This window comes from Haliaeetus albicilla, chromosome 26, assembly GCF_947461875.1.
Source record: "Haliaeetus albicilla chromosome 26, bHalAlb1.1, whole genome shotgun sequence".
Lineage (NCBI taxonomy): Eukaryota > Metazoa > Chordata > Aves > Accipitriformes > Accipitridae > Haliaeetus > Haliaeetus albicilla.
Window position 1 is genome coordinate 5,889,688 of NC_091508.1, and position 26,904 is coordinate 5,916,591.

General features: G+C 47.2%; 1 protein-coding gene and 1 long non-coding RNA gene across 2 annotated transcripts in view; both read right to left on the minus strand.

The window, feature by feature from the left end:
• The window catches only part of LOC138681975 (uncharacterized), an 82,869-nt gene that overhangs the window by 17,175 nt on the left and 38,790 nt on the right, over nucleotides 1-26,904 (minus strand). The window lies entirely within an intron of this gene.
• On the minus strand, nucleotides 347-25,068 carry C26H6orf89 (chromosome 26 C6orf89 homolog). Its single transcript, XM_069771801.1, has 8 exons — nucleotides 24,941-25,068; nucleotides 21,097-21,304; nucleotides 19,670-19,835; nucleotides 8,085-8,239; nucleotides 7,641-7,762; nucleotides 6,264-6,390; nucleotides 5,436-5,559; nucleotides 347-5,032 (listed from the first exon to the last, which is right to left on the minus strand). The coding sequence occupies exons 1-8, from the start codon at nucleotides 25,066-25,068 to the stop codon at nucleotides 4,947-4,949; spliced, it is 1,116 nt and encodes a 371-aa protein (XP_069627902.1). The 3' UTR covers nucleotides 347-4,946.

The following is a 26,904-nucleotide window of genomic DNA, read 5'->3' on the forward strand; positions in this document are numbered from 1 at the left end:
GTAGTAGCGGGATCTTTTTCTCCTCTACTGGCCTGTTTTTATGAACGCTGGAGGAGCTTATTGTCTTCTACCCCTCAAAGGTTAGCTGAAATAAGCTGAATTGTGAAGGAAGGACAGAGTTTGTTATCGGGAAGAAAGGAAGGCAGAGCTGTTGCATCAACGTTTTTTAGGGAACCAGGCTAAAACTGTCAAAACATTTTCCAAAGTGTTTTGTTTGACATTTTCCAAAAAAAGTGTTCTGACTTTTCACTTAAAATGACACTTCCACTTAGAAAAAGGGTTAAATAACCCCTCAATGGCTGACATGCAACACGACAAGAAAATAAATCAGGAAAAGGGGAAAAGGTGCATTAACACTTGTATTTAATTGCAAAAAGTAAAAACTTTTTTATTATTCTTACATACAAATCTAATTTATTTACACACTTTACAGGCTTTTTCCAAGTATTTACAAAGTCTGCAATATATTAAATTATGACCATCCATAAAATTCTGCATTAAGTGCATATTTACATTCTTTTTTTTGTCCACCACTGAATTTATAGTGTTCAGCATTGAAACAGTCTTTACGCATATATAGCTTTACTTCCCAGCACCCCTGAGCCTCTATAACATGCCTCCCCTCCCCATAGACAAAGAGATAATGCTAAAAGTAAAATCACCTGTCATTTGTTTGAATCTCCAAAGCAAAGGGGAAGACCAGCATCTCCCTTGTTTAACTCAGCAGGACAGTAAATCTATCCTTTATAAGGAGTTTCCTGAAGAGGAGAATATGTAGTTCTACATATAAAATTTATGAAGAGGAGAAAGTTTGGTTTGCCGGAAGCAAAAGCTCTTTGTGCACCCACTGCAAGGCCCACCTAAATGGCCTCACCCCAGAAAGTGTTCGGTTCTCTTGGGGACCACAGGGCTAAATGTAGACGACTAAGCCTGGGATTGGGCAGATCCTGCAAACTTCCCTCCCTGGAGCAGCGTTCCCAATGTGAACATGGGGGTTCAAAGGCAGGAGGATCACCTTTCTGAGATGCTGGTGTTCATAGAGCTCACATCTCGAGTAACAAGATGCTCTCCTGCTCCCCACCTCGTCTCGCTCAGGGTGTTCCCACGCTGCATGTAGGATTTCCTGTGAAAGGGCGTGCAAGGCTTGCTGCTAGAAATCTGGGGAAGCCAGCCATGAGAGAAGGGAGGTGCTTTGATCCAGCCCAGTAAAACCAGCTTTTCTGCCAGACCATTACAAGACAGCTAGTGGGAGAAGCTAAAGGCCGGAGACTCCCAGGAAATCTGACCCTGGAAAGCTCTCCAGGGCATTGCAAAGGGAGTTTGAGGCTGGGAGCTGTAGAGCTGCCTCAGGGAATCATGTGTGCAATGCCAGTGGGGAGGAAAAAAAGAAAGAAAGAAAGAAAGAAAGAAAAGAATCAATAGAAACAGGCAGCTTGGCTCCCTTAGGGGATGCTGATTTCCTGGTACTGAAGTAAATAATAATACTCCTTTCTCCTCCTTTCAGTTACCCTGAATTCAGGGCTGACTGAGAGCAACGGTCAATGACCCCTGCCTTTTGGAAACCAGCTTTGAACCGTGATCCTCCTGCCCAGCTGACGGGTGACAGCCCATCTTTCTAGCCTGACAAGTAGAAAGATGACCCCTTTGCATCTCTGCCCACTGGGCACCTGGGTAGCACCGATTTCTGCGCCTCGCTGGTGTGATTTCAGAGCAGCTTTGCAGCCTCCGAGACATTGGGTGAGTGGGAGTCCATCTCCCAGCTCACAGGCAAAGAGCTCTGAAGCATGCAAATAGTTTTTAAAATAAATGAGATGCATGCATTGACTAGGCACCCCTCTGAGCTGGCCAGGGCGGGGCGTGGGAGATTGTCCGAACCAGCACATACCCTTGGATATGCACAAGTGCCAAAGTGAAGCTAGAGGCGAGGAAAAGCATGATGGGGGACACACCCTCTGCAACTCATCTGATCAGGTCTGTTGCCACGATGCCTCAATAGCTGAGAAAATAGCCACGCTCTCCCCAATTCAGCCTCAGCAGATCACTAGGAGCTACCAGGCTCTCTAGGGAAGTCGCAGCCTTTGCAAAGGTTCTGTGAATCCAGAGCCCCAGATGAGGAAGATGACCAGGATGCGCTTGCAGCCATTTGGCCAAGGCATCAACACCTCCTTTTGGCCATCTTAGTTTTGCCATTTGGCCTCGTCTCTGAGTCTTCCATCCTGGCTCCTTGCCCGTGTTGTGATGCAGAAGGCGTTAGCACTACTTCTCTGGCAGCGGAAGACAGGAGCTGCTCTAGAAGCTGTGCTACAGGCTGGGGCTCCGCACTCAACAGCGGCTAGGGCCAAAATCAGCTCTTTATCAGCCGGAGAATTGCCCTCCTGTTTTAGTTTAGCAGCTAATTCCTTACAGCTTTTGGAAGAGGAAGAGAAAATATATTGGAAGTTTAAAAACAAATGATGTAAACTCCAAAGGGAGCAAGGTTGGGACATATGCAATGTATCGCTTAGACACAGATCTGGAAACTTATGCAGAGACCATAAAGTGCACTTGGAAAGCTGATCTGCAGTCCAGATTCACCATCTTCTGTCCAACCAGCTGCAACTCTTTGAGGAGTGGAGAAGCAATACGTGAGAGCACTTTTGCTAAATAGGCACAAACCTGCCCTAGAGCCCCCCTTTATCCCCCCAGTCTAAACAGCAACTATAAACAGATCCATTTTCTCTGCTTCTTCCCAAAGGAGCCAGACAGCCACAATGGCTTAAGCGTGACTCACAAAATACAGGCATTTCACAGATGCTTGAGAATTGTCTTTGCAGCTCTTTTACAAGTTACATTCAAGGACACTTAGAAGTAACAGCATCACCAAAACACCTGCAATCTCAACAATAATGGGTCCAGCAGGTTCTCTCCCCATGCATCTCTAACCAAATGCTTTACGGAAATGGATCAGGTACAAAACCAGTTAAGAGATGAAGTAACCTTGTCAGCCTTTGCATTTGACTTGAGAAGCTGCCAAAGTGTAAATAGCAACAGTCACTAATGAGGCCCTAATTCTGCCATCACCAAACTCCCAAATTTCCATGAACTAAGACTCAGACTCAGGCTTTAAGAGGAGGGAGAGGGGTGGCGTGTGTGTCTTGGCATGTACAAGATTGCATGTAGTGTCACAAGTGTAAAACACACCCCAAACATTAACAATACTAACAGAAGTCTTATTAATCCAATTCCCTTTAATATTTTGCTAGAAATTAGTCCTTTTCTGTCCTGAGAGAGTTAGGCTCTCCCCTTTGGTTCTACTAGATCTGGTGGATGCTGGTCCAGTGTCAAGGGCCATGCACACAGACTGACACAGGTGCTGGGGTCGTTCTTATTTGTTTACAGGAGAAAAACAAGGGTTATGCATAGAAATGTTTGTAGTGTCAAGGCCTTAGACTAAATTCTTTGGAGCAGGAACTGTCCTCTGCCTTATCCTTGTACAGGAGCTAGACGTGGTCATACCACTTGGCACCTTTTGTTAGACCCTAGTAAGATTAGTACAATGTTTGCTCCCATTCTCCTGGTCTTGCTCAAAAACAAAGGCTGGACAGACATTTTTCCAATCTGTCATTTTACACGTACCTAAAATATTTACAGAGGAAAAGGCTCTTGCTCCTGAGAACGGAGTTAACTTGCTTTCAAACAAAACCCCTCCCAATTCCATATTAACAAGTGTGAGAGTATGTCCTGAACCCCAGCCCTGGCCTATGAGTTCAGCCTGACACATCTGTAAATGATCTTCAACAGCAGGATCAGACCCAAAGGATCAGACTTGGAAGGGACCGCAGCATCCGCAGCCTGCAAACACTGAAACCGAGCCTCTCTCAGGGCATTGGATAAAGCAGTGCTCAAGCAACAGGAAACATGCGAAGGCAGCTTGGAAAGGACTCAGGAAAAACCAACGTTCAATTCTGAAGACAGAGTTCCAGGTCTGGAAGGAGTCAATACAAAAAATGCCAGGGATGAGGAAGCTTTCACGTGTTCCTGTAGGTACCCTGGGCCAGGAACACAGGCAGAACCTCTCAAAGCAAAGAATATTTGAAAACTGTCGTGCAGCCCTGGTGTCTTAGGTGCATAATCAGAAGATGAAACTTGTACAGAGCTGCTCTGCACCGAGCCCCATCTCCATCCACAACTACTGCACTCTCAGCACCATCACCACTAAAACTTGCATTGGTACTTTTGTAGGAAAGGAGGTGGAGAAAAAAAGCACAGTTACTATTTGACTCACAACCTCCTGATAGAGAACCATAGAAGAGTGATCACAAGACACAAAGAAGAGGCCTGAACAGATTCTTTTGGTACAAGACCAATGCAGTGGGTGCGGGTCTTTGCCCTAGGCAGCAAGGCTCATCTCAGCCCTGGAGCACAGAGCCAAGACTGGCTTTGCAGGGCACGCTACTGAGGCACACAGCTATGTATGTGATGGAGAGATGGGGTGGAGTTGGGACACATCACCAATTCATTCCCTTTATAGAGCTGGCCTGACAAGACAGGCTCAAAGCCTCCTCCTCAGGAGGAATGTACACAGAAACGTCACAAAACCCCTCCACTCCCAAACCCCCCAGGAAGTTTCAGAAGTGCCATAATCCACAAAGGACACAAGGTGAATCTCATCCTGAGAAATCCCTCTGTTGCTCCTGGAAAAAACCCTTTGCTGCAAACCCAGGGCTTACCTGAAGGGACAGGGAAGGTCATAAATAACTTGAGCTTCTCCCAAAATACATTTGAGGAAAGGCAAAGAATTACCTCAAGGGTCAAGAAAACAGTCATTTTTAAACACTGTAAACATGCAGGGTGGCAAAGCTGCCTGCCCCAGTTAGCCCAGCTCTATCTCTTTCAAGACGCTGCCTTGGCTTCAAAGCTGAAAGTCTTCTTGTCCTGGAAATAGCCGTTTTCCTACCCCACCGTCCTTAGCTAGCAGCTCCATCACAAACAACCGCTGGCTCTGTCCCTTTGGCCATGAAGCTCATCATCCAGTAATCTGCGCTGACATAACCTTTGGAAGATGCAATGAAGAGGCCATATTAGATAAATCCATACTTAATGACTGCTCACATTTCCCATGAAGTGATGCTGGTATGCAGAAGTTCTTTGGAAAGACCCTGCCCTCAATGACACGCTGTGTTTGTAACACCCAGCAGAGCATTGTGTCTTGTGTAGCCCATACTGCTCAGTTTTTATACTGAGCATCTCATGGTATCCTGTTTGTGTTCAGGCCACAAACTCCCAGTCCAGAATGATCACTCCTTTGTACTGTGACAAGCAGGCACACACCAGTTTGCAGGTGGTAATGGCACACACCACCTTCTCAGGTGTCAGACAGAAAAGACCCAGCTGGAAGCAGTCTCCTGACCCCAAGGGATCTCCCAGACCCTGCATGCTACAGCACCGGTACTCACCCAAATCTCCAGCTTCCAGCTCCACTTTGAACATCTCACAGTGTCCTCTGCACTTGTCCAGGGGTACAACAGTCAGGGTGAGCTGTCCGCTTCCAACAGCAAAGAGGCTGTGCAAACTGTAGCTCTAGGATGAGAGGAGAATATTTCAAAGCCTTGCTAGTTTTTCTTGAGTCTGTCTGATCAAACGAGGGGCAAGTCACTGCCCTGCAGCAAGGTGAGACAGCACAAACCACAGGTTTGCTGCTTCCCCCAGTTACCAGTATATCATAGCTGAAGTCAGCTGCATGCAAGGGTCCTCCTCCTCCCCTCTTCTGTCCAAGGCAATGCAGACCCTCCACACCCACAAAGCCCGCAAGAAAACGGAGGAGGAGATCAGGCTAGAAGCCTGAATTGTCACTATCTTCAGTGAAACATCTCCATGGCAGGTATCTCAGAATGTGTGAGACTTACTGCCAAGAACAGCTCCTAAAAATGCAACTCTTAAATGAATTCTGCCCAACTGGGCACAAAAAGACCATCCCCTCACCGAACTACAGAGCAAGGGCAGGACATAAATGTGAAAGGAGCTGGGACACCCCACAGGCATCTCTTAACTGCTAAGGGAGATGGGCCCAGTGTATCACTTGCGCAAAACTGGACACAACTTCTGGGTGGTGCAGCAACCTTGAGATGCCACATTACACAGGGATGGACAGAACTGATACAACCCTAAACCCTTCTTGTCAGAATTGTATCAGATGAAAACGTCCTGCAAATCCCCCAAAGACTTGGAGCTTCTGGAAGACAACTCAAAGATAGGGGATAATGTCTCTGGGGTGAATTTCTCACCTTATTCCCCAAATCTGGATGGCGGATGAGGAAGCAGCTCTCCAGGGACACTGTCTTGGGGAAGGACAGCAAAGAGGAAGTAGGGAAAAATTCCTGCAGAATCCGAGTTTTATTCACAGATTTGTTCCTAAACAAAACAACCCATATTAAAGAAATATCACACAATGATAATGCTTGTATTTAAAAGGCTACTTCCAAGATCAAAACTCTTCACAAATATTCATGCTTGATAAACAGCCTGCTGATAGACTACCACCTAGGAGCTAGGAGCAAAATTCGACCTCTCAGCTTCTAAACCTGTGCTCCTTCATATCTTCCTTAGTACCCGCAGCAGGACCATGTAAACAGGGAACAAAGTTAATTTCCTTCCCCTCTTCCCTTAAAATAAGCTGAGTCATTGATCAGATCCATTAATTACAAAAGATGCAGAGAGGTGGCATTATACACAACCATAACTGAAACCACATGGCAAGGCAGGGGGGAATACAAGTCTATTCTCTAGGCCAGGGAATGTGACTGGAAAAGGCAGGGTGGGGCTTGTTATTTTTACATCTCTGTCTAGTGGCTTGACATGACTAATACTTCTGTATCCTGATCATCTGTCTACCAGCACTGGGGTCAAAAGATCCCATCTAAGCATTAGCCAAAGCACAGACTCCACCATGCCCTTCCCCAAGTCTGCTTGGACACTGCTCCTTTGCTCGTACGAACGTGCCAGGGAGCCTGGTCCACACCAGGTGGCACCTTCCGATGTTACTCGTCACTCTTCTCCACATGAAAAGACTTGGCTAACACACTGGGTTGCTCTTCAACCTTAGAGAGCTCTGAATTGTTCAAATGTCTTGTAGCCATGCTAAAGGCTTTAGCGCAGTTAACAGAGGGCCAGGATTAGGGTAGGACATTTTTCCTGCATGAGACCAGACACAAATTGCAGGATCCCTTAGCTTTCTGTTAATTCTCAGTGTTTTGCAAAAGTCATGGCACTTCTTCTCAGTCAACACTAACGGTGGAGGCTTTCCACTGAGCAAACAGACAGAAGTGATTAGAAACGTAAACCAGTTGCCTCAGGTGATCAGACCACAGCCCAGATAATTAGCGTATGGCCTGAAGAACAGGACTGAGCAATCATTGGGATATTTTTGTCTTGTAAGGGGAGCAATGTGTCCCAGCCACAACACTCCATTTTTAGTGCAAAAGTCTTCTGCTTAGATCAAATCAGTGCCAGCAGGCAGACAGAAACCTGTAACCTACTCCTGTTCCCCTTCCCTCCAGTTAAAGTGCAACTTACAAGCTCCTAGTAATTCACATCAGCAAAAAGCCTGGGCACCTCTGCAGAAGGGATGCATACATCTATCACATGTTTTGGTTTTGACTCACCAGGGAAAGAAAAATGGGCAGCTCCACAATTCAGCTGAATTTTCTTCTATTATAACCTCTGCCAGGTCTGGATCCTGGGACTGAAAATGTTTCAGTTCTTCATAGGAGAGATGCTGCCCTGTCTTAAACAACACAAAACAAAGATAAAAGCTGTGCACCTGCGGTTCTTCCCCTCTCCTATTTCCATCCCACCAAAGAACATCCAAAACTAACAGCCACCTAGACTGCTAAGTTTGCAACCATAATTAGTCAGAGGAACAATTTTCTAAGGATGCAGTGAGCTCCTCAGCCCCTGACATCTTTAAACTGGGCCTCAATGTCTTCTTAGATATATGTTCTACCTCAGCAGTTTGAGTTTGTGTTGAAAATACTGGGCAGGGGTCTTTGGCTGGTGCTATTCAAGGGTTTGGACTAATCATCCAGCCTTACATATCCATGCATTACCTTGATTAGAAAAGGCTGAGACCTCTGGAGCTTTTCTGATAGTTCTCCAAAGTCTGTCACTATCTGAAGGCTTTTCACAGCAGAACAGACTGTGCAGTTTGCGGGAAGCATAGAAGTGTTCTGTCTGCAACCTGCTGCCCACCAGTCCTGGCATTCTTGGAAAGAAACAAGAGAAACATGTTTAATAAGACCAAAAACGAAACAGAAAGGAGATAGACTTGATGATAAACTCATTATCCCTAACATGAAACACTGAGATTTCTTACAGCTTCCGATGGCTGTAAGTTACTCAAAAAGAGTAAGCTTCACTGGGCTGGGAACTCATCACAGAACATTTCCAGCACAGGCTGAAGATTTTGGAGATACAGCTTGGGGTTGGGAGAAATGGGAGAACTTTATGGAAATTCCGCTTCTCTGTATATATGAAGCACACAGGCTAAGTCACCCTTTCATTATCAACAAAAGGATGGCAACCACCATATATAGTGCAATTAAATTGAAACAAGCCCACAAGCAAAAGATCAGTCCAAACATGTTATCAAGGAGACACGCAGAAGACAAAAAAAAGATCAGGTTTAAAAGAGTAACTCTAACATGGTTAGCACTAGTGCCATGAACCCTGCTAAGACATCTCTGAGATCACTACCCTTCCCTTCACCTCGGTGTTAAGAAATACTCTGTCCTGGGCAAAGTTTGCCCAGTCTCTGATGTGCAGAAGATGCTGGGGAATGCAGGATTTCACAAAGATGTGCTGCTGCTATTTTCATTCATCCCATGCATTGACTTGAAGATGAAATGGGGAGAAAAGTCCCAGCATAAGGAACCCCTGGACCACAGCTATATCCATTTTAAATTTCAGAAATCGTTGTTACACCGCAATCATCTGAACTGGCCTGTAGTGAACACTGCATATGTTTACATCTTCAAAAATTCAATTTTTTATGTGAAACCATTATTTGATGCCCATATCCCGCCTCCCTCCTCCAACTTAACAGCCCTCCCAGCACAAAATGTAAGTAAACATTAACAGAGGAGACATGTTGCACCGCTGAATGAACAGGACAAGAGCCAATAATGCTGAATGCCCCACGTATTTCTATGCTAAAGGATCTGCAGGAGCAGCCGCCACACTAAAAGAATGTGGGTCTAATTTTGTGACAGCCCTGGTTCTGCAGCCTTAATCCAACAGGGAGATGTTTAACTCAGGCAGTGGCAGCAAACCCACCCAAGCACCTCATCTATCAGGGTGGGTTAGGAAAAACCCAAGGTCTGGGACACATCTCACATGAAACATCCAAAGATCTGTCCTCATGACAGGCCCACCTGTCCTGTCTGGTGCCAGCACATGTCAAAACAGCTTATGTCTCCTGGACATTGCTGCAGGCCACCCACTTGGGAAACAGAGTGGATGGGAAAGGGGAGGAAGAAGAGACAGTAAAGCCTGTCTGAAAAATAAAGTTGGGAAACAAGGATGCACAGCAGCTTTTCAGGGTGAAAAAAAGACCACGCACACCCTGCCTGTTACTGCCATCATGGTTTCCAGCCACACTCATGCTCCTGCACATGGGTAATAACTGCTGAACAGCACTTAATAGGAAAGCTCTTGTTTTATTTTTCCCTCTGACACTTGCAACAGGCAACGAGGAATATTACAGAGGATTTAGGTTCATTGGGACATAACAACAAGGAGCAGATTGGGATTAATTTTGTTTTTTTCTTTCTGAGTTATTTCCAGTCAACTCCCAAATGCTGCATTTCCCACCCTACTGCTGGGATAAGGACTAAAAGGGATCAGGATATAATCCCTAGTCTATCTGGAAGACACATCTACACTGCTTTCAGGGAAAGGGGTAAAAAAGCAAAACAAAGTGTAAAATCCTTATTGCAAGCAGAAGTCCCACTCCCATGAGAAACTGCTCCAACGTACTTTCCCTCCCTGCTCACAAGAGAAAAAAGAAAATCTTTGTTCCACTGCCTGTAGAAAGCTTCAATTTTACAACAACAAAAAAACTCAACTCACAAAAAACAGCTGGTCAGTGACAGGAAACAAAAGGCTGAAAGATCTCACCAGAGGAAAGGCAGTCGCCATGAACAGAACAAGAAAACATATCTTATGGTCTCTCATCATACAGGGAGTAGCAATACTATAATTTCCCTCCGGGCAAAACTTAGAAACCTCATCCCAGAGCGTTAAGCACCGTTGTCCCAAAATTTTCTCTCTGGGCTTAGGGCAGTACCCCACATAACGGGATGCTAATCAGCTTGACAGTATAGAGCTTGATTCCTCTTTTGAGTGAGGGTGGGATATTTGCATTCTCAACTGCTCAATTCAGGAGGTTATTTCTTTTCCCCATGAATAACCCAAGCGGAGCACAGTTGAGATGCATTTCAAATGCCGCAAGTGGGGTTGTGGGACTTTTTTTTTTTTGGTAATTAATCTTTTAGATTTATTGTTGAGGGTGTTAGTCTGTGCACCAGCATGTGTGTGACTGGCATGACAAGTACGGGCAGCAAGAAGCGCCTGCCCTTCCAGGGAGGGAGGGAGAAGAGACCATGCACAGAGGAGAGGGCATGCAACTGCACACTGGGGACCGCAGCAGGAGTTTTACTGAGGATGCTTGTTCTCTCTTTCGATTACCCTCCCTGCATTCCTTTTACATTATCACCCTGCCCAGACACCCTGGAGGATTATTTTGGTTTAAGTCGAGTGCGCTGTCTGTGCGCACGCACAGTCTGCTCAGAGATTGAAATGAAAGATGCACTCTTCATCCCCAGTGCAACCGCCACATGCAGCTGTCACAGGATGGTCCCATCCACTCGCATTCAAATGTTAAAGTGCTGGGCGTGTGCAATTATCCCTGTGGAGTTTGAGTGCAGGAAAGCAGCTGTAGTATTGACACGTACAACTATCCATTATGCGACAGAAGCGCAGGCCAGTCCCAACTAACCTCTCCTCCACGCTTGTGCTTTCTCACCCCTCTTTGAGGAGCAGCCTTTAGTTTGTTAAGCAGAACCTCAGTTCCCCATCGGTCACATCCACCTAATATTTGCTTTAATGCTTTATGAGCTCTCCAGAACAAGAGCTGTCTTCTCCCCTGTGTCAGGATAGTTCCTAGCAGAGCCAGGATTGGGAACTTCCAGCTGCTAACACTGGAGATAACAAGAGATGATAACTTTCCTTAAAGCATGTCTATGATTAATGCTAGAAGGAGTTTATGACTGTACTTTCCACTATGCAGAAAAATAATTTTCAACTTACAATCACTTTGCGCACCCCGCCCTTCTTGGCCATTTTCAGAGAGGATCTCCCAAGTTTTTTTGCTGTCCCCAGAACTACAGAGGGGTGTGTGCACACAACCCCAGAGATGCTGGGTGTGGACAATCAGATTGGAAGCTAAGAGGTTATTGAGAAGACCTGGCCCTACTTCTGCCCGTTGTAGTGAAGCAATAAAACTTATGGAAACTTGCCCACATAGATCTGAGAGCAGGATCTCGGCAACAGCCCTGGTCTCTTTAGGGACCATATGGAGAGCGAAACAGTCTGCCGCTGCAGCGGGTTCAAAGGGAAGCCCATAGCAGGGGGACCTTTTGCTCCTGCAAGACACACAGAGCCAAGCCAAGGGCTGCTCCTGACCCTAACGAAGCGTTGAAAACGTAAAACCTCCTGCATGTAGAACTGCAGGTGCTGAGGCAGCTTGCTGGGTCCCCACCAAGCTGGTTTACTCCCCAACACTCAGGACTGCATGGCTGAAGAAATCTCCTGAAGGCAAGTGACAGGGAAGTCTGGTCCTGGGGAAGGGGGACTCCCCCAGGGCTTCGCAATCCCCCAGGTCTTCTGTCCTTATGGGTTGTTGCTACCATCACCCACGATAACTAGAAGAAAGCTCCCCAGAGGGCTGTCTAATGCACTGAGCAGCTCCACAATCTGCAAAGGTTGGTTCCAAATCCCTGATTCCTCTGAGGATGACACTATTCCCCAGTCCCACCACATACCTCACTAGGGATCAGTGCTAGGAGTATTCAAGCAGCTTCAGCAAGCCTAGGATGAACTCAGGGCTCTCAGGAAAGACTGGCTTGTGCACTGAATATTCACAAGACATTTCTCTGTCCTTTCTTGTAGGTCCATTGTACAAGCCTGTTCCATCAACACCCACAACACTTTTGGACTGTCCCTCACAGGATCCAATGTACCATCAAAACCTAAAAAAATACTTGTAATCAGGGTAGGTCAGCAGGTAAACCTCAGGGCTCTCAAAAAGCATGACCAACTCTACATTGGCCAATTCAAAGGTAAGCTCAGGATGGTGGTGGACTCACCCAGGCCCGACCCAGTGACTCATTTATGGCACTGCACTGACAGCCACAACCTTCTTGTTCCTACGTGCTAGATCCAACAATGAGAAGATGCTGATCTCCACTTTTACAATGTCTCCCCACAGCTGCACATTTGTAAAAGTCAGGGAATTTTTCAAGGTGGATCTGAAGAGACACTTCAAAGGAAAAGATTAAGACCTCAGCCTACGCTCCGCTGTCTGTGACCACACTTTCCCTTCAGCCAAAGAGACCTTTACAGACATGCACCTGACAGCCCGTGGGATACTTACCTGCTCTGTTCATTTTCATAGCAAAAGCCCAACTACAAGCTGATTCTTATGGCTGACACAGGGCAGAGCTTTTTAAGAGACACTCAATCCTACCTCTAAGATTCCCAGTGACAAACAGGCCACGAGATCCTCGGTGCTCTGATGTCCAATTACCTTCACCACAGAAGGACTACAGCTCTCCCTCCAGTTGAAAATACCTAGCTTCCAGATGCTGGGATTTTACAGTCCTGTTTTCCATTATTTTAAGGACAGGGATTTGCAAAGTCTAGCCCTTAACCTTAAAGCGAAGTTGCAGCTCATAACCTACTGTTATTGCTTTGACAGCCAAAGAATATGCAGGCCAGGTTATTCTTGCTCCTGAGATATGACTAGCCACTTGCCGCATTGGGACCACTGCAGATTTACAGATACTATACTCCTCAAGTAAACAGCTTGTTACTTGTCGTGCTATGTCCTTGCAGCAGGATATACTATATGCTTATCACCACACCCCCCTTCCCAGATTTTATAGAAAGATGAAACAGTATTTTAAAAATTCAAAGCAATTTAGACATCAATTCATGATCACAATCTATGACATGAGTAAATGTCATTATTCTTACTTTACAGACGTAGAAATTAAGAGCTCTGTGTGGCACAGTTCAGAGGAGACATTCAGAGCACTTTGTTGCAAAAGTAATGTTTCCCAAGCTCCATCTTGCTGAAATTTTTCACTAGGCTAAAAATTAATTTGATTGTTTATGTCATGTCAAAGTCAGGCTAAACTGATGGGTGTTTGAGCAAGTCAGACAGGAATCATAAGGAGTGCTTATTAATTACAGTGTGGAAGTCCTCCTTAAGGAATGCATCACAGTGGGGCTTTAAATATATACTACAAAGAGGGTCCCTGTTCAGCACAAGATCCTCTCCTCTTTCTCTTACTGCCCTTTTTTGTAGCTCTGTATGCCAGCAGCAGAAAGTACCTCCCAGTCCTGGTTCATAGCATTTTTAGGAACAGCTAGTAACAAAATAACAGCTACAAATAAACCCATCTAGAAACCCTTATTTTTGTTCTGGGTAAAGAGTCAACAACTCCAAGAACTACTCATTTATCTCCCTAATGGGTAACGGCTGGTCAAACAACCGAAGGATGATTAGTCAATCTCTAGCAAAGCACAAAAATTATTTTGATCCAACCAGACATTGTGAAATCAAGTCTGCTCAGCCTAGCCCAAGAGGAACTCACAGTCCACTGGGGCAAAAGAGCATTATTTCCAGGAGAAACCTGCACCTGCCAATCTAGAAAACTGAAGGCAGAGACCAAGCTGTCAGGAAAGCCTCCAAAGTCCACTCCAGCCTGCACCTCTGGTTACGTGCCCTAGAAGACAGCTTGTGCTGCTCTGGCAGTGTCTGCGTGAGCAATCTGGCTTGGAGGAACAGCACGCTTTTGAAGCAAATCCCTCCCAGTTGCTGCCACTTGCCTGACGGTGGCTTCAGTTTGTAAAAAGTTTGACATGTCCATGTCACTACTGCAAACAGGGCTCTGCTAGGCTGCTGAATACCTCTGCAACAGGCCACATATGGCACACTCTTCCCAGGGAAGTAAACCCAAAGCAAGAACTCACTTGCTCTGCAACTGAGGAAACAAGAAATTCTGGAGGCATCAAAATATAGAAGCAAAAGGAAGAGCTTTTCATGTTCCGGATTACCGCAATGATTTGGAGTTTGTTTACTGTCAGCAAATCCAAATAAACAGTCCACTGGCTGAATGGAGGCCCAAAGTAACACAGTATATGAAAACAGCTTGGCACCACCCTGCACTGCAAAGTCAGCCCTTTTTTTTCCCCCTTCGAACAAGCCAACATACACATCTGTTGGTCACTCTCAGGTTATAAAAGGGTTGTTTATACACACACACAAAAGATCAGATAAACTGGCAGCTGTACAGCGATGGAGCCCTGCACAGTGCTGCAACCCACATCATGCTCACACCCCCCACAAAATGCTCCAGCCGCCGGAGCAGGTGCATGAGAATATGCACGAACACAAGAGCAAGCCAGCTTGACTTTGCTTTGGGGAAAAAAAGTGAGATCCTTTGTGAGCAAGAGGAGAAGGCCATGCTGAAGGCAGCAAGAAGTTAGGAAACAGATCCTGCTTTACCTCCCAAGCAGCCTTGTTGTGCAACCCTTTCATTCAGAGTGGGCCCATGTTGCTTTGGCTCATGCATCACTGAACCCAGCAGGTCAGATGCAGCCTGGGCTGCAACACCCATGTGGAAAGGCTGGCTGAATACCTGGGTGCTTAGCCCACACTGCACTCAAAAAGCACAAAGTCCACTCTCCCTCATTTAAGATAGGCATGCTGGATGCTCCCTTTCTGCACAGAGCTGCCCCAATGATAAACACACTTCAGGGCTACAATAAGAGGGGAGGAGAGGAGTGTGAGAAGTGGAGAGAAACATGTCTGTGGCTGGCCCACCGCAGGCTGCCTGCAAAGGGTTAAGATCAGAAGAAAGCCAGGACCTGGCCAGGTGCCAAGGCAAGCCTCCAGCTAAATTGAAGGTGGCCAGCCAAGAGGCAGAGGCTGCTGTCCTCTCCCAGTAACCCAGACTGCTGTGACCCATCCCCACAAATAGCTCTCACAACCAGCAGACCTTGGGACATGGCAGTGACAGGCCATTTGCAACGTGTTGCTTAAACACAGCTCCTCCAGCAGGGTTCCTTTCTCTAAAATAGATTATGTATAAAACCCATAAACATCATTTTAGCCCTACTGGTCTAGGCAAAAGGGAGTATTTAACACAAGGAGTCTTCTCCAAGCTGGGGGTAACTTGCACAGGATCCCTTTTCCAACACTGAGCTACATGGGTGCTTGTGTCTGATTTTAGGTGTGCTGAGCAGCTACTGATCCAGTTGATTTTCAACTGTGTAGGCTGTACGTGGTCACGACCGGGTCTCATTATTAGATGCAAAGCTGGATTTTCCTTGAGGTCATTACAAACCCCTATCAGCACAACGTGCAAATTGTCATGTTGTTGGATGAGAGCCTGTTGGCCACTGACCGACCTGCTCTGCTGAGGTTTTTGAGCTGCAAGGACTGAACTTACCATGGACAGACACACAAGTTAACATATGAGCAACTTAACGCTCTGCTCATCACGTTCATTGCTCTATGTGGCTAGCGGGGAACAGTTATCAACCAGCTGACATCAAAATTCATATTTAGACATTAACAAAGCTAGAAGGATGTCACACAGTTGTGAAGGGAAGAACCACTGAAAAACAGATAGAGTGATCACCATTATGGTTTTAAAACTTTGGTTAAAAAAAAAAAGAAAAAAAAAGAAAAAACCCTTTTCATTTGGCTCCAGTAACTACAGACTTAGCTCATTATATTACTTCCTAATGCTTGCAGGGGAGAGGGAAGTACTCATACCCCTACTTTGCAGCAGAGAACTGAAACACAAAGTGTATGACTTGTCCACCCCAGCCTATGTCAGAGAAGACAAATGAATCCAGATTACATAGGCCCTACTTTCTCCTTGGAACAGAACTAGAAAGCCTTGAGTTAACCCACATGCCCACCCAAAATCCACTGTGTTCCTTATAGCAGGTAGAGTCCAGAGGTCTGCAAACCCATCACCTCCCTCAGGGCTACACGAAGCGCTGATCTACCCGCCTAACAGCTGCACACTGCAGCAGTGAGAGGTGTTTCCCCCAGCCTGGAGCAGGCAGTGTGACCCAGCACTGGGGCTTTCACAAGCTCTGTGTAAACATGAGCTCAGGAAGAGCAAATGCAAACCACATTTCCGCAGAACTTTTCCCCAACCGAAGGGACCTTGGTTCCTAGCCCTGGGAAAACAGCTGAAAAAGAGGCACAGATGCCAAACCCAGGGGTCTAAGAGTCAGCTTTGTAGAAACAAAGGGTGGGAACATTAGTTTTAATATGGGAATTGATCTGGGGGAGAAAGCCGGCAAGCAACAGAACAGAGACAGGCAAAAAGGAAATTTACTTTGGACCTAATCCTACAAACTTAACGCAAGAGAGCGCTTTGCGGACACTGCCTCCTCACCTCAGCCACTCAAAGGTCCACCCACAGCCACCGACAGACAGGCAGCCCTTGTCATCCCCAGCACGGCTCTTTGGGTGGAAGGGATGAGGATGAAGGTGAGAGCGAAGGCAGGTCACCCTGAGCCAGAGGGAGAGGGGAGCCGTATCCTGCACCCCTGCTCCTCCCAAAGCATCACCACCACTCTGACATGGGGCTCTGGCTCTCAGGGAAAACCAGGCATCCAAGTTCCTCTTGTTCTGCAACACAAACCTGGCTGCTCAGCCCACATCTACCAGGGGACCGGGCTCCAACCTGCACTCCTGGAGACAGGAAAAGCTGCCCCAAGACCACTACTCCCTGAGCAGGCTCAGGAGGGACAGCGCGGCCGCAGACCGCAGCCTCACACAGGTAGGCTGCCCCTGCCTGCCCAGGCGTCTTCAGGCCCGGAAGAAGCAAGCCGGACCACCCATGCACCCACGCTCGCCACGGCCGGGCTTTGTCCGCACCACGTTGGGCGGCGCAGCCGGGGGAAGTCTGCCAGCACTGCCGGTGGGCCAAGGCAGCCTCCAAACTGCTAACAGGTGGCTTTCAACAAGAACAGCCCGAGCTGGATTTGAACTGGTGCCCAAGCACAGCAAGCTCCAAGTTTCATCCTCAGCCCCCTCAAAATTTTCATCTACCAGGATCTACACAGAGAAAGGAAGAGGAGCCTGTGCGTTGAGTCCCTTCATTAGTGGTTTTCTCTGCTGCTCAGTCTCCTTGCACAGCGCCTTCTCCTATGCAAGCATGCACTAGAGAACGCCAGACCTGCTTGCAAGACCTTCCAGCCTAGTGCTCACATCAACAAACAGGACATCAAGATGTAGCTTTACCCCCTCCCTTCAGCAGACCACAAGGCCAAAATTAAGGGCAAGATGTTGCATCATGCACAAGGCCAGGCTGAAAGAGAGCTCAGGAGACCACTCAGCCCCACGCCACGAAACTCTCTCATCTGGATCCCTACCGGATGGCTTTACCACGGTCCACTCAGCAGCAGGCTGTGAAGTTGACACCAGTGCTGCTGCGACAGCCCCTGTGGCCACAGCTGCCCGCCGGGAAGCCAGGACATGAGGGATTCCCACAGGAACCCGGCCAAGGTTCAGGCTGGGTGCTGCACTCTCCCATTCAAATAGCCAGGGTCTAGTCCAGTTCCTTTTGCTGAGGCAGGATCAAAGTTACTCCAGCCATCCCTAGCGAATCTGATAACTGGGACACGCTGTGGTTTCCACCACAACCTAATACCATTGGAAAAACAGAGCGGGAACTGCCTCATCCCCTCTGTACCTCCCGTCCTTTCCCCAGAGCTGGCTTGCTGCCCACCCTATTGCTCATCACTTCAGAAGATTTCTGGGACTCATGGAGGCATGAGGGATTTTATATGCATTTAAACAACAACCTCGCATCCTTCCTCTCCATCCATCCTTCCCTTTTCCCCTGCTCCTTTGCATGTTTCCTGATCTCCTTCCCATTCAGCTGGTGTTCCCATCAGTAGCCCAGACTTGCTCCTGCTCTTCTTTATCTTCACAGTGAGATACTCATTATTTCAGGCAGCCCTTGTCCTATAAACCTTTTGCTGTCCCAAGGAATCTCCCTGGGCTCTCCCCATCCAAGGGGACCCTGTGGCATCTTAAGGAAGAACCTGTCAACTTTCTGAACAAAATTTCACTGAACAAATATGAGCATTAAAATCCCTGTTGGTTTCCTTCTCCACACAGAAGCAGAGGGGTGTGCACAGACTCATGTCAATGCTGAAATGCATTAGACAGACAGGCTACTAATGTCAAGTGGCTATCAGAGCCATCTCCTCGCCTTTGTTTTTTCCTCCCTGCAAGAGATCCCAGTGTTTAAGGAAAGAGATGAACAATGGGGGATACCCCGTCCCACCCATATGAACCCGAATCAACAGAAATCCCACGTGTCAGCGGAAGAGAGGGAGACACACAGAGAAAATGCAGAACAGCACTGGCATTTCAGGGAGCCCTTTTTAGTTACAGCAGGAAGGTCAGAGCCACAACAGACAAGTCCAACACAATGAGCTGCCGAAGCTAAATATAAACCCATCGAGGGCATGGATACAGGAGTTTGTTTTTACAGTGAGCCGACAGACGATCAACATTGTGCCACATCCCCGCTCAAAATAATTCACAGCTTTATCATTACTGACAGTCTTTGTATTTTATCAAAGAGGCAGAGCCCATGCTTACACCCATTTGCCAGTCTAAGTCAGTGGAAATGATTAACTGAGAATGACAAATACTCAGACTTTTCCATTTCTATTATGACAGTCTAGGAAAATCTATTATGTTCCTCTCCCATAATGGGACCACCTCATTAGAGAGCCACTTATCTAGCTTCCTCACACACACATTACCCTTAACATTACGTTAACTGCTATAAACACCATAGCTCTCAAGCCCACAGTCCTCTCCCAACATGCCACTTGGGAAAAACTACTTAAACCCGGGTCGCATATTGAGGTTTCTATACTTTGCTCACAGATCAAGATTTAGTTGACAAAACTGTTTTTGCCTGCTTTCTCAGAAAAAAACAAAAGTTGACATTTACCCAGCATAGCTATCTTAGTATGATTCTCAGAACTGCAGAGATTTTTAGAGGAAGGGGAACTCTTGTGGAAGAAAAAACCTGAGGTGTTAAAAGCAAGGAAAAGAATGTGCAAGAACAAAATTATGAAGTTAGAGATAAAATAGGCTTCAGCCCCAATGAATGGAAGGGAAAGAGCCCTAGCTAGAATTCAGGATGCTATTTTTAAGTACAGTGGTAGGAAAAGAGAAAACCAGGGTGCCATGCCAGTAGCACATTTGTTATTTGGTGCCCAGGGAGACACTCAAATGATTTGCATGGCTGGTATTTAACATTAGGCTTATGCTACAGCAGAGAAATAATTTCCTTACTCTCGAGCATGTACTTCTTGGCAATGGGCAGAGAAAGCAGCCGGATGTGACCGATGAGGGAGCCCCAGGCATGGGCTCTGGAGAGCGGAGCTTCAGGCGGCAGTGGGCTGTATGGCTGGATCACGAAGTAAACAGTCAGCAAGACCAATCCCAGGGTGAGCAGGCCCTGTGAGAGAAAACAGGCAGATAATTAATTATACTGCAGTGAGACGATATGTCTTCAGAACAGTACACACCTTCTGGCTGGTATCAAAGGGTTGTGGCTGCGCACTGCAAGATGAACACTCAAATTTTTGCTGTGGCTCGTTGTTCAACTGCAATGCTATTTACATACACAGAGTTATCACTCAGTTTTATTGTTAGGACTGTCCAAGGATTAAATTAAGCAGCCTTCAAACCCAAGCCACACAACTCCGTTCATGTATTTTAGCACTACAAATATTCCAGCACCAGAGCAATGAGGATCATCTACAAATAGTTTCAATTCCTCCCACCTAATCAAATAAAAGCTTGCACTTCTGCCATACCTCTTACACAAGGTTTCAAGGCTTTTTGCAAACATCCGTCAAGCCTTGAAACACTTTGGCAGAGCTGGCACCAGCTCCCTCCTCCATACCAGAATCCCAAATAAGCCTTAAAGAGATGACATGACGCATTTCTCCCCCTGGCCAAAGTCAAAGTGAATCAAAAGCAAAAACAAGAACAGAAGCTGAAAGTTCAAATTTCCAGTTTCCTGTTCTCCTGCCTCATTTTACAGCTTTTTATAGGATGTGAAGAAGAAAGCTTGGATTTTTTTCTAAATAGAAGCCATCATGAAAATTTTGTAAAGATGACACTAAAATATTACTGAGTATATGCCAGTGGGAAGTTTTTCGTCTTCGTAGCAATCATCTCGAACCTACCTAACAATATCATTCTTTCATCGACTTTGCAAAACTTTTTACAGCATCTTTTACTTAAGGGTCTCAAAACATTTTTCTAGCATCAAGCATCACAACAGGTTTATTTTATAGACTAGAAGGGAATAAAGACAGGTAGAAGCTTGTGACAGGGTCAGAAACAGAGCCTGCATTTCTTCATTATTCGACCCTTTAAGAATCTCCTTCCTCACATTTCCACTAAGGGTGCTGACACTGGGAATGTTTGCCTGAAGAATCAATACAAGTCTCATTCTTTAATAATTTAAGGAGAGGAAGGTGTTGACATGTTAAACTTTCAACACACACGAGCAATTTCAAACCTCAGTCAGCTGTCTTCTGTTTTCAGATCAGCTCGTGGGACAAAGGAAGGAAGCTACACGTCACAGCTTTTTAAACAAGGAACTCAGAAAAATTCATCAAGAAAATGCAATGGGAAATAAAAGCCTCAGGTGCAAAAGGAAAACTCTGACCCTCAAACAGTCTGTGCACATACAAAAGACGTCTTACCTTGTAGAGAGCCACTAAGATTGGGTACCGTGGAGGTCCTCTTTGGGGTTCATTTCTTTCCAAGAGCTGCTTGATGAATTTCTCAATGGCTTTTTCTGACATCCCACACTGGTGGCCAGTCTGCCTCACTAGATCAATTGTCTCTGATAGCTTGTCATAAATGCTGAGCTCATTGGCCGAAAGCTCCATGGCCTCTGATGAAAAATCCCTGTGGGGAGATTCAGTATGTTAACAGAAAGCATACTCCAGCCATACAGCTCAACACAGCATGTGCAGACAGAGCACAGGAACATCGCAATGTCTAGGCAAGCAGGAAGGCTTCTCTGGAGCAAACCTGTTTGCAGCCAAAGGCACAACATTTAGCTGCAGTCCTAATAGTCTCTCTGCTGGTTCAATATCTCCTGGAGACGGAAAGAAGCCGTGAAATTTCCTGACAAGAGAGGAACCAGCTGAGATTTGCAGCTTATGTAAATGAACAAAGCTTCCCAGAAATCAGTGAAACTCCCATTAATTCATCTATTCCAAATGAATCCATCCCATAAAGCGATTGCTTACCAAGTACAACAGCCAGCAATACAAAGCCGATCATCAGACACAGTAGCCAAGCTAAGCTCTCCTGCACTATAATTTTAGTTGCTTATTTTAATGTAGATTTGTTTTCATTAAATCCCCTGTCAGCAATAGGAACAGAACAGAGAAATAAGCAGTATGTGTGGGGCAAAGTCCAACAGTTTACAATTTGTTGAAATTTTCGCAACCTAATGTCCAGGCCAACTGATTATTGAGTAACAGTAATGTGATAGCAGCATGCTCTGCAGGCAACAAAAGCTCCTACGTTCCTCTGAAAGTTTGCCTGCAGGTCATTCACACACAGAAATGCCACATAACTAAATACTGCAGCAAGAATTGCATTGTGAACGTGAGACAGAGACAAAATGGCATTTGACAGAAAATTATTTCCCACCACGAAATTTCAACAGGGAAGCTTGTAAGAACATACCTACAAGCAATCAACATTAAGATGCCAGAAAAAAGAAATGTGTTCCTCTACCACTCCCCCTGTCTGCCACAAAGGCAGAGCCTCACGATACCAAGAGCAGCAGATGGGCTGAAGAAAAGATGCAAAGAAATTGCTGGACGAGCTAATAGCTGCCAGCGTGAGAATCCCATTGTTAGAGGCATTTCGCCTCGGAAAAACACTTCTGGGGAAAAGGGAGCATCTGTGAGGTCTTGCTTTGCTTCTTGTTTCTGAGCTGGGAAAACTCTAAACCTGGATCAAACTGGGACAACCAAACTTTCTTGGGAGACAAGAGTTTAGCAATGCAATACCCTAAAAGCACAGACTGAGGACCATCACGTAAAAACACAAGAAGCATGACCGATACATCCAGCTCACAGCTGAAAATGGAAATTGGGCCTCTGTCTCCCTTTTGCTCCAAGTACCACCTGACACCAGGAACGAGCTCGTGAATCCTGTGTGCTGCTTCACCCAATTCACCACCTTGCTCCGTGAAGTCTGTCGCTGTACTGCAAGAACTGTGTAACTATTTACGTGGGTCTTCTCTGCACACACCTCACAGCACAGCCTGCATTTTAAAAGCACCGATCTGTTTTGCTCACTTGAGAACAAGCTGACAAGCACTACATACCATGCTACCTAAACTTAAGACTTGCTCTGCTCTAACTCATTCAGGTTGCTCCCACAGGACAAATCAGCCATAAATGTATGTATGTATATATATCAAGAAATAAGATTCTCTTGTTAGGCAGCCAAACTTGAAACCTGATTTGCCTTAAAGAACTGGCCAACAGCTTTCTCCCCACACCATGGGCTCCTACAAGTCAGAACTCAAGCAATGACATTTTTAATATTTTTTTTATCTGCAATCCTAGGGTGTAGGTTCAGAAAAAAACTCACTTTTCAACAGGACTACCAGCTTCAGCAATTGCTCCTCTCCCCCCAAGATCAACCCCCTGTTCTGCTCTTGCACATTTGTTTATGTGGTCACATGGTGAATCAGATGAGGAAAATTATCTGGCTGAAAAATAGCCCCTATTTGTTTGGTCAGCAGCTGCCTAAGCATACAACTCAAGCAGTTAATGTCAGATGTTACATTAACATTAGTGTCAAATTTCGAGGCACAGCCTTAGAAACACCAAAAGAGTAAAATACCAAATTAAAACCTAACCCCAAGCACACAATGAGAACATGCTGCACTACATTGCCAGGTTAATTAGCTCCTGGCCCTGTTCTACTGACATTCCTTGTGTTCCATGCAAATATTTGTCCCAGATCTTACCACCTGAGCAGCCCCATGGGCTAGCAAAGCTGCCCCAAAGCAGGTTTGATCAATAATATCTCATTATGGATCATAAGGTCTCCAAGGCAGGGACCTTTTCTTCCCACCTGTAAAGCACCCGGCATGCACTTGACTCTATAAAAACAATACATTGCTTTACTAACTCTTTCATTTATGTAATACCCTGATTCATATAACAAGCAAGAGCCAGCACATCTGAAGGATATTAAATACTTTTTTTTCTTTCCCCCAGCTTTTATGATTACTCTAGTTGCCTTGACACTGCAATTGGTGCACTAAATGGTCTCAAAGGTTATCTAGCTTCCTCTGGCTCCTGTGTGCCAAAGCTTTTGCCTGTGAAGCTCTCCAATGCCAAATTCCAGCAGATTCAGCAAGCTTCCCCTGCTTGCAGGATCTGCCTGGAACCACTTAAAACAATTATCGCTACAGAAATGCTGTCAAACATGGTCATTTCCCCCTTTCCAAACAGCAGAAGCATCCTACTATGATAAAACGCCGCGATACATCCCAGTTCTCCCTCTTCTAAATTTGTATTCAACTCTGAGCAAACACCTTCGTAGACAACCCCTCCAAGTCACAGACATTAAAAACCCAAATGCAGCTCCTTGACAAACTCAAGAGTAACCCAAGTCCTCAGCTAGGAAGTAAGGCATTATGCTCCCACATTGTTTTGAGAACAGATGAGGCCTTAAAAAACAAATAACAACCCATTATTTCCCTTCCTATCGCCACAATACAACCGACAAAATAATAACAACAGGCTACTGTACCCGCTTCGCCGTCACACACACATACTGAACAAGTCTTATCCCTTGCAAACAGCAACCCCTCAGAGACAGGCCTTTTAAACTAGGGAACCCATATGTTATTGCTATTTTTTTTATGAACTCCACCACCCTGGCAGGAATAAGCAGCTCTCTCCGCAAACATAAATAGCGACGGCTCTCGGCCTGAAGGGTTTCCACCCAAGTGCCCAGTTCTACCTGCAAACCCGGCAGGGTGTTCGGAGCCAGGCTTTTGAAAGCTAAATATTTAGAGAGAAACGCTGTCAGAGGAGTCTTTAAAAGGGAAAGCTTGCTCGCCTTGCTGCTGAACCTGAAACAGCGATATAAATACAAATACATTCTCCTCTGCTTTAACACCGTTTATGCTGCTTTCCTCGGCCCTGCTCAGGGGGGTCAGGTCCCAGCCCTGGGCTAAAAACCCTCCGAAGAGGGGCCTGCACCCCACCACAGGCCGGCGGCATCGCCCTCATTTGTCTCTGAGGCAGAGGAGCTCCAGCCAGGATTTTTTTTTTTTTTTTAATCAATAAAATGAAGCAGAAAACAGCCCCCACCCCCTCAGCTGGGCGCCTGGCGAGGGCCTCGCTGAGGCCCGGGGAACCCCGCCAGCCCCGCGGAGCACTCACACACCAACCGCCCCCCCCCACCCCCAGGCCCGGGCACACCGTGAGGGGCCGAGGCCCGGCCCGGTCCTCCTACCCCCCCCCAGCCCCGTCCCCCCTCAACCGCCCCCGGCCTCACCCCGGCACCGCCCGGCGGCTGCCCCGCTCCGCCGCCCGGCTCCGGGCTCCTCCCGCCCGCGATGGAGGCGGGACGCGGGGGGCCGAGGGGCCGGGCCGGGCCGCCCCGCCGCTTCCTGCTTCCGCCATGGCCCGGCCCAGGCTGGGGCCGCCCCCGGCACCCCGAGACCCCCCGGCAGCCGGAACACCCCCCGGTGTTCCTAAGACACCCCCTCGGCATCCAAATCCACCCCCCCCCCGAGGGTTGAGACCCCCCAACTCCCACCGGAGCCCAGAGTCCCCTGAGACTCCCGGCACCCATTTGATCCCAGAACACGGAGACACCCCCCCGAACCCCTAAGACAAACCACCTGAGCCCATGACTGCCTTCGACCCCCCCCAGCGCCTGCCTGAAGCCCCAGCACCTTCAGACACCCCCCCCGAACACTAAGACTCCCCCCCAGCACCCACCTGTGCCCCCAGCACCCACCTGCCTGACACCCCCCCCCCCCAACCCTCAGACCTCCCCAGGAACCCTAAAACACCCACCACACCCCCCAGCATCCACCTGAGCCCCCGAACACCTTGAGACCCCCCCCGGCACCTGCCTGACCCTCCCATTATCCACAGACACCCCCCCCCAACAATGACCTGAGCCCCCAGCACCCTCAGGCACCCCCACGCTATCCCTAAGACCCCACCCAACACCCGCCTGAACCCCCAGCACCCTCAGACACCCACCCCCGTAACCTTAAGAGACCCCCCCCCCCAGTACCTGCCTGAGCCCACAGCACCCCTGAGGCACCCCCCAGCACCCCCTGGAAGCCACAGCACCCTCAAATTCTTTGATAGCCAGATCCCACAGCATCCACAAGACCCCCTCTCCACCCCCAAGCACTCCCTAAGTCTCCAGCATCCCCCCACAGCACCCACCTATCACCCCCTACAGCCCCCCCCATCAGCCCCATTTACCTCCTCCAGCTCTGCTGAGCTGCATTTGTGCTCCCCACCAAGTCCCATCCAGTGCCTCCCTCGAATCCCACTTACCCCCAGCCTCGTGGGGACACGGGTGCCCATTCCCACAGCTCAAGTGACAAGCAGGGACCACGCATGGGGTGTTAACCCCCTAAAAAGCGTGGGAAAGGCCTCCAGGAGCAAAGGGCTAGGAGATGGAGCAAGTGGACATCCCCAGAGCCACCCCCAGCAAGAAAAGCTCAGAAGAAAGCAGGAGCAAAGGGTCTCAGCCTCACCCAGCTCTCAGACACAGGCAATTAAATGCATTTTCAGAGTCAGCTGTCGGTTGTGGCTGTGGCAGGTATTTTTGGTATCTCTCTGGTTCCTTTTCAGCCTTGTTTAAGTTCTCGGCCTCAACAACTTCCTGCAGCGATGAATTCTGCACTTTAATTAAACATTGCGAGAAAAAGTACTTCCTCTTATCAGGTTTGAATTTCCTGCCCTGTCAATCCCAGCGTGGGAAGCGGGACCGTCTCCGCATCCAGATTTTACTGCCTTTTGAGGGGAATGGGTTGAAACTCTGGGGGATGCTGCTGGGCAAGACCCAAGACCCAGTGGCCGGGGCACTGAAAGCTTTGGCCGATGATTTGTTCCAACTTGCCAGGAGCTCACCCGGATTCTCTGCTTTCAAGGTAGATGCATCAAAACCAGACGGTGGTAAACGCCTGCTGACTTTGGGCTGGTATCTAAGATCTTCTGCAATCTTGGCTTGGCTGGAGCAGCTCCGCTAATTCTCACGGAGCGCCCTGAGGAATTACAAACGGCTCGAAGGGAAACAACCTGTTTTTAAAAAAATTCCTGTGGTCCAAACAAATATGTGTTTCCCTGTTGCTATTAATATCTCAGACCTTGATCCTCTTCCAAATACTTGTGCGCACGTTTAACAGCTTGCAAATGAGTGGTCCCTTTGATTCTGGAGTGGGAATGTTTGCTGGGATCATGAATTATTAAAGATGAAAGATGCTTTCCAGT